The 8,588-nt window shown below is 31.2% G+C and overlaps 1 protein-coding gene across 4 annotated transcripts; it reads right to left on the bottom strand.

Moving 5' to 3' along the window:
* Nucleotides 1-1,898, bottom strand: LOC108826319 (homeobox-leucine zipper protein ATHB-21). Of its 4 annotated transcripts, none has more exons than XM_018599698.2 (3): nt 1,699-1,898; nt 1,055-1,389; nt 1-508 (listed from the first exon to the last, which is right to left on the bottom strand). In XM_018599698.2, the coding sequence occupies exons 1-3, from the start codon at nt 1,784-1,786 to the stop codon at nt 269-271; spliced, it is 663 nt and encodes a 220-aa protein (XP_018455200.1). In that variant the 5' UTR covers nt 1,787-1,898; the 3' UTR covers nt 1-268. The 4 variants fall into 4 exon arrangements, with proteins under 4 accessions (XP_018455200.1, XP_018455201.1, XP_018455202.1 ...); XM_018599699.2 differs by having other exon boundaries at nt 1,055-1,386; nt 1,699-1,897; XM_018599700.2 differs by having other exon boundaries at nt 1,616-1,727.
* Nucleotides 1,899-8,588: the final 6,690 nt, after the last annotated feature.

Genomic DNA, 8,588 nt, shown 5'->3' on the forward strand with positions numbered 1-8,588 from the left:
TACCAAGTATAATATGATTTCATATCATATATATTTACTTATAATTGACAAATAAATACATTGTTTTGTACAAACTTGACCTTCAAGGCTTCAAGTCGAACCAATTAAAGCCTTAAGCAATTGATGCTTAGATAAAGATATCCACAACATTAGACAACCGAATTAGATCTATAGCTTTAATCCACAAGCTGCTTCATTATAGATATCGACCAATCATATAACCTAGTTATCTCTATACTAATAAAATTAATATTTAGGCTAGTAGTTTTCACACGAATGGGCTAATCCATTCAAATCCATCAATGTATTCCGGCGAGTAGAACAAGTTCTGGTAACCGTCACTGTCGTCTCCGACTTCGACTTCATAGTCTCCGAAAAACGGTGTAGTCTGATTGGCTACGACAGAGACAGATGAGATCGGACTGTTGCTTATGGCTCCTTCGACTCTTTGTGCCAGCCGTTGGATCTCTCTTTCAGCGTCATGAAGCTGCTCCTTTAGGTGAAGAACCTGAAATAAGTAAGTTGCTTTGATTAACTAAATACCTTACTATTTATAGCTAATCATGTTTTTTTTTTTGTAAAAGGGCATGCTAATCATGTTGTTATGACTTTGATTTGATTAGTTTAATTTTGTGGGCCTGGTGACTAGAGGCCCAGTGATTAAGACAAGCAAGTGAGTAACCACAAGAAAACGTTGTACGGAAAGATAATTACATAAAATGACATTTGGTTTTATTTATTCTTTTGGAATTAGCAGTTCACTTTCTCGAATATTAAATTTTAATACAGCAAAATAATATATAGCTTATCAATATATGTATTTTAAAACTTTAGCCATATACTAAAGGTAACCAAAACAAAATTGTGACTCGATCAAAGCTTGATTTGTACATTTTTTTGGTATAACATTTTAGTAGTATATGTTCATAAATAGAAATTAATTAAATGAAATACAGTAATCGTTATCTAAACTACATATGTAACTCTGCCAGACATCTTTAAGCAATTTTAGCAAAATATTAATTAATTTTAGAAAGAGAAGATAATCACGCACCTCAGAATCAAGACGATGCTTCTCAACGACGACGTTTTCGTGTGCGTTCTTGAGTCTAGTGTATTCATCTTCAAGCCTCTTGTTCTTCCACCGTGCACGGCGGTTCTGGAACCAGACGGCGACTTGGCGGGGATCAAGCCCTAACTCCTTAGCAAGACGATCTTTCCTCTCTGACTCAAGCTTATGTTCATCTCCAAAACTCATCTCCAGCATTCTTACTTGCTCCTCACTCAATTTCCTCTTCCTAAACCACCCATTGCTCCCTTCTCCACCTACCACCGCAACACTCTTGCTCTTCCTCCTCCTCCTCGGCCGCGCTGGTTTGGATTCTCCTGCTAATCAAAGAAAAAAAATAAGTACTAATGTTTTCACTTACCACAAAGCCCAAGTCTTTATCTCTAAGTCTTGATCATGCACGTATGTGAAAAGGACTAAAATAAGACAATTTTATCATTACAAAAAAAAGACCCACTTGAAGATAGCTGTGAACCCAATTTTTTTTGGGGGGAGGGGGGGTTATAAAAAATAAATAAAAAGAAAGACACTTTACTATGGGCAAACCTTGTTGTGGTATTGATGAAGTATAGACATTAGGGTACATCTGAGAAATGAATAAAAAGAAAGACACTTTACTATGGGCAAACCTTGTTGTGGTATTGATGAAGTATAGACATTAGGGTACATCTGAGAAATGAATAGAAGATTATGATCATCTACATTCTGGTTATTCATGTTTCTTGGTCTCTCCCTCTCTAGATCTTCTTCTTATCTCTCTTAGATTAAATAGGCTGATGTTTTTTTGTCTCACTTTTTCTGCAATAAGGAGAAGATGTGTTGGAGAAGAGGAGGGCTTATCATTTATAAAGGAGGGGTAGGTGTCAAGGGATGGTTTGATTAGAGTTTATTTTTCTTAGTTATGTAATATATATTTTCCAATTACATAATTATCCCTTTGCATATTGTAGCACTAAGTTATATACATCACTATCGTTAATAATGTTTTCATGTTGAAAAGAAATGACTTTTAACTAGACAAATATCCTTTCGTCGAACTCATGTGAAAGCGATAAAAAAGAACGGAACATTTTAAATTTCTTTCTAATTTCATACCAAATAAAATAAGTAGATTCAACATATATATAATTTAATCTACTACTTGGATTGAAAACTATATATTATCTAAATATCTTTCTACCTAGAAAATTAAAATAAAATGTGAAACTAATTAAATTCAATAATTTTAAATTTTGACCATTGCATTATAATTTATAAAGTAATAATCACATTTAGTTTGTCCATGTAAATTCTACTAAATTTTCCATTTTAGTATTCTTTTGAAGGGATATTTACATGCAGTCTTTATACATGTATGTAATCCTCGTTTTTTTTTTCTGATAAAGGGTTTGCTGTAATCCTCGTTATGTATAATCTAATGTCTAATGCGATAAATGTTTTACTTGTAGTGAGAAGATTAAAGGAAGTCGTTATCACCATCATATGGATAAATGTCTTCGCAACAAACTAAAAGAGAGAACAACTCTTTAACATGTACCCCAAAAAAAAAGAAGAGAGAACAACATGATTGCGGTTTAGCAAAAAAAAAAAACATGATTGCGTTCGGATGATTCGTTGCGGTTGGGTGGTACAGTTGTTTTGGAAGGGTGCTAAGCATTATGCGTTGAAAACTTATAGATGATCCATTTTCGGTATAGAAATTTAATTTCTATGTAAAGTAACCGAGTTGGTCTATCGCCATTAAACCTGTTTCCTAGGGATTAGTCTGGTTTCAGCCTAAAATACCCTAGATAATCCAAAAAAAAACAAAGTAAAAGAAAACATATGAGTGACTTTTGCCATCAAAATGCCTTTTTTTTTTGGTAAAAGCCATCAAAATGTTGTTTATGTTTTTCACTCTCATCTTCAGTATATTAATAACTTGTCCCACTCTTTCTAAAGTTTCCTTTAATCCGATTTTTTAAACTCGAATAACATAAAATTAAGTATAAAGATTCACTCAAAATGACTTTTAATTTCGACCGGTATAACTACATTAGTTTACTAATTAAGAACCCGATTAGTTTCACTTCTTAAAAGAAAATTAAAGGTAGAGGGTAATCTATTATTTCTTACGATTTGGGTAATCTATTATTTCTTGCGAAGAAAACATAGAAACAACTGATTTTCTTGTGTGACAAAATAAAAGAAAAGCACATCGCTTTGCTTAACATCTTAGCTAGCGCTATATGCTTAATTTACTGTAATTGTCTCTACTGTCATTTTTGTTTTGTAGTGTTTTGAAAAATATCAAGTATATTTTCCTAATAAACCTAGCCGATATATAATACTAAGCCAAATGCCTTTTTCGAGATCTATCTTCAAAAGTTTTATTTTTATATACGTTTCAGCATGATGTAGCTAAAACTTCAACAAAATGTACTTGAAGTAATACGTGTGAAGTACGGATTAAATAAAGCTAACCTTTTCTAATCATGCAATAAAAATGCTATTAACCATGCTATATTCAATATCATACAACACCTTGATAATTAAGAAACATTTTGGGAAACATTATACAAGATTTTAACAATTATAAAATATTTTCTTAAACCCTAAAAATACATAGTATGAGTTTTTATACAGTTCTTGTGATTCAAAATTATATTGTAGAAAACGAATGGTTCTTATGAGGATTTAAGATCTAAAGGGGTTATGTACTCTTTCCGTTTAAAAAATTTCCATGTTTTAGAAAAAAATAATTTGTTGAAAAAATATTGTTTGAAAAAAAAAATTCAGTGGAAGTCTCTTTAGGCAATGGTTTAACTAAAGGTCCTCGATGTTTCTACATTATGAGGTATGAAGTTCAAACCCCAGAAAATGTAAATTGTGTAGATTATAGAGAAAAATAGTTACAAGAGTTCTTCAGCATGGTGCATGGTATATCATCGAACATGGATCCCATAGGACGGTTCGGAGTGATGCAGTCAGACATGTATTCTCATATGGTGGTAGAATTATCGGCTGTAGAATCGTCTATTTAATATTTCCCAGCATTGTAATAGCATAATTAATCAGCCGTTAAAAATATTTTTCATTTTCAATGTATTAATTAATGGTAATATTAAAACTAAAAAACATAATTTTGTTTATTGAAAATTTATTGGTTAAAAGTTATAGAGAATAGTTAGTTATAAAAATAATGTACATTGGTAATAAAAATTTATGTTTTTTAATATGTGTAATTTTTTTAAATATACATCTTTTTAAAACAAAAAGACTGTTTGTTTACCCTTTCATAATTTCATTGGTTAATAACTTCTTTATTTGTCTGGAGGGGCTATTAGAGTTTTAATTGATGGTAGATTTGGACTCTGTTAGATTTTGGATTCCTAAACAGGGAGACAAATTAGACCAAAAGAAAAAAAAATAGGGTGAAAAACATGTGTCTCTTAGTATGTAAAAGATAATCCCTTCTTATTAATCAAGAAGCATTTTTAAAGAGTAACCTTAAATGTGTAAGTTATTTACATGAGTGTCATGCTGACGTGTCGGTATCATATTCACTCTCAGCCCATATATAGAATCACCATTGATTCAATAGAGAAATTACAAAGAAATGCCATTGTGGTACCACTCGAATTTCCTCATATACATTATAGTTCAAAATGAATAATTGGACGATTTCGTGTAAAAAGGAAAGTCAAAGATCAGTGCGATTTCATCATTTCATGTTTAAGGAAAGTCAAAGATCATTACTATAAAATTTAATTCTATTTCCCATTAACTCATTCCATGATTTCCTTTTCTATCAAAATATATTGCCATATATAAGGTTACCATAGATCATTGCCATATAATGTATTACGCAATTATGTAGTATAATGTTGTAAAATCTATTATTTTTTTTTTTCAATGCAAGATGTATCAGAAGCCATTTTATTAAAAGTAAACACAAATATCGTAATTCGATTTTTTATATTGATATTGTATTGATTAAAAAAATAATGAGGAGCATAACAAATATCATAACAAGTGAACACAAATATCGTAATTCGATTTTTTATATTGATATCGTAATTTTTTATATTAATGTAGGGAACAATGCTTGAAAGATCTTTATAGGAAATGGTTGAATTTACGAGAACCATTTTGAATTTGTTAAACTATTTTATGATGGTATATTCTCTATAAGATAAAAATGTATATAGCCTAATTACTGGTGGTATACGTCATTTAAATACGACAGATGTGGCCGTAATTATTTTAGGTTAGTATATATATAGTTTTGACTATTTTATAAACTCAAAATGCATTATATCCCTTTAATATGGTAAAAATTTAAGGTGATTCCACTGATTAATACTCCATTTATATAGAATATAAATCAATGACATATATATGGTAAACATTGCTGTTCTATGCGTTGATATATGAGTGATTGACAAGCTAAATTGAACGTCTTAAAGGCATTATGATACGAATATATTCTCTTTATGATTCTTTTTTCCTCCTATATAAGCCAAGGGGATGTGAGTCATTTCGTCCCATTGCAAACCAAAGCAAAATCATTGATCCATACCCCAAAAAAATCAACATGACTGCGATGAACCATATCGGAGACCCGAAGCTTTACCAAAGTTAAGATCAAAATCATCCAGCTGCGGGTGGTGAAGTTATAAAGATGGTCTTTCTGTATACTAAAGTTTAAAGAGCCGTTGGAGTTGTTTTATTTCATATGTTATGCTTGCTATACATAGTATGTAAGGTTTCTTACTATTTTGTGTTCATCTTTAATAGGATGACAAGATTCATGGATTTGTGAAGAAGGATGAAATGAGGAAATTATTCCATGTGTTCCAGCACGGGTAAACAAAAATCCTCATCAACTTCATGGTTACTCATTCAGGTGGTTCTTATCGCTCAACCAAACATCCATGCGACTCAATCTCCTACGGTAAAACTAATGGAACATCATGTCATGTATATTTTCGTGTTGTTGATACCGACATTCTAACGTGATATTATTGCTATATGTAGGGAAGTGATAACACGTTTGGAGGGATATTTTCAACTCAGTCTGATGCTCCTAAGGTTGTCTGATAATTTTCCATTATAATAATACATATATTGATGGATTATGTATAAGCTTAGTAGCTGATTGTTTTGCATTTTTAATATAGGGGCCTCTGATGTTACAGTGTGGTTCATCTCAGCATTCTGAATCTAATGATCTGACACCAGCCAAGGACACCAATCACTGGTTTGGAGGAGGATTTTTATCAGAAATATGTTACAAGGCCAGAGTTAACTATAAAGGTTGAGAATGACAAGTTCTAAAAAAGTGGCTACATTGAGACTGGGCGTTATAGGGCCTCTGAGCAGAGGCTTATTTTTTTCATTAGTGCTATGAGTTTTCTGTTTTGGTTTTCAATGTTACGATTTTAGTTCTGTTTGATGGTTTCTTTAACCATTTTTTTTTAATTTGTTGTCCAATTTGTTTGAATCATGGTAATCTCAAGCCTCTGTTTTTTATGAATTTCTATTTCTTATGCTTACTCAGTTTTCGTTCTTATGTTTATTTGCTTTGGTTGAAATCATTTATACAACCTTTAGAAGTTTTCAAGTCACCGCCATGCAGTTAATAATCTAAATTGTCTAATCTTAATGGTTTTTTGGCATGATAATAAACCAGCAATTTAATCCTAGAGACGCAAGCAACATGAACGACACATTCACAACGAGTTAGCTAGACAGACTTCTATATTTAGACTGAGTTGAATACTAGCCTCTATTCACTGCATTTGATGGTAAAAATATATTTCTTGCTTTTTCTCTTAGTGAATCCATGAATATTGAAGATGATCCATTACAGAGAGATCATCAGTTAACATACATGAAATAAAACAGATCCCCAATTATGTTAGTAATATAAAAAAAAGACAGTAAATTGCTTGAAATTCACTAATCATGGGATTAATTTGTTTAGGATCAAGAATGTTTTTTTTGCCCGTGATATCTCTCATGCAAGCTATTTACACTTCTGCAGAGACACCAGTTGACTTCTGCAGCGACACCTGAAGAAGCAGCCGACCAGACCAAATTTGAAGGGATTTTCAACCTTTTTGGGAGAAGTATCGGAACAGGTTGATACGACACACATACTTGAAAAGGCCTGCAACGTTTAAAAAATATACAATCATTCATTTGTCTTGCTGTATTGTGAGATAATAATTTATAAACATAAAATTGAAAGGTTCAGATTGATAGTTTACCAATCTCAAATACAAAGACTAAGTTTTTCCAAGAAGTCATTGAAATATTCTGTGTCTGGAAGATATACAATTAGAGAAGGAAAATATATCATCATGAGAAATAAATAAATGATTTTATCAACGAACGAATCCTTAATCGTTAAATATGAAAATTTCTAAACCCAAATTTTGAAAACCAAACCTTTATTTGAGTAGGTTGATTGGCCCCTAGAATAGAGTGAACTGTTTTGATAAACATAAAATCTTCTTTTGGTCTGGTTTTCAAATATGGATCTTCCAATAATATAAATTCCGGTCTGATGAACATCAAGGAAGAAGACTTAACTAAGACACACCGGAAAAGAAATAAAATACAAAAGCCTTTAATTTTTTATGGTTTACATTATTTTGTGACCGGAAACAATTAGTTTGTAATGGACTTTATTATTAATATTTTAATGGGCTTTTCACGTAAATGGCCCTTGGGTATTCAACTTAATTAATTGTCTGCCCAATTTAGAAGATGCTTTTGGTTTTTATTAACTTAGAGGTTGGAAACTTTTATTTTGAAACTAAGTCGAAAACGTACATGTATTGATTATTTAATTGATAGTTGATGTATAGCAAATCGTTTAAAAGATATATATACAAAGTAGTTGTTAGTCATATATTGCAACATTGTAGAATTGAGCTGAGTTCTTGAAAAACATTCAAACAAATAAAATTTAATGAGATAAATAAAAGAAACAAAATTTAAGATGGGGAAAATGTATCTGACAAACGATTGGGACATAGGTTCCGATTGGTAATGGTTGTAGCTTCAAAATTATTGTTGTAGAAAAAAAATCTGTAGACGTTTTACTATAGCTTTAGATTTTAATGCTGTAGAATTTTATGGAAAGCAATAAAAATCGATTTAGATATTTGGCTCTGCAGAGCACTTCTACAGCTGTAGGTTATTTCAAGAGCTGTGGTTTAAAAAAATAAATTAAAATTTGATTGCTCTGATTTTGGTGGTTTAAAAATAAATAGGGCTGTGGAGAGCACCCACAACCACTACTAATCACACTCATAATCACCAATATTTTTGATAGAATTGAACAAATTATAATTTTCTAACTCTAATCCCCTTTCACACAAACTTAATGATGTTCCGGAAAAGGAAAATGTATTTTTCGGTTTTAGAAACATATGAAATAATGGGGTTGGCTTATCTTTGGCTTTTGTTTAACATGTACATCCACTAAGATATGACATTCAAAAATATAATCCACTAAAATATATAT

Source organism: Raphanus sativus, chromosome 9 (genome assembly GCF_000801105.2).
Source record: "Raphanus sativus cultivar WK10039 chromosome 9, ASM80110v3, whole genome shotgun sequence".
NCBI classification, from domain to species: Eukaryota; Viridiplantae; Streptophyta; class Magnoliopsida; order Brassicales; family Brassicaceae; genus Raphanus; species Raphanus sativus.

Bases quoted from the DNA above. Each gene is read 5' to 3' on its own strand.
- LOC108826319 (XM_018599698.2), bottom strand. From the start codon at position 1,786: ATGAATAACCAGAATGTAGATGATCATAATCTTCTATTCATTTCTCAG. The intron at 1,390-1,698 runs GTTTGCCCATAG...TTCTTTGATTAG, and splicing joins TTCATCAATACCACAACAAG to CAGGAGAATCCAAACCAGCG. The intron at 509-1,054 runs GTGCGTGATTAT...TACTTATTTCAG, and splicing joins AGCATCGTCTTGATTCTGAG to GTTCTTCACCTAAAGGAGCA.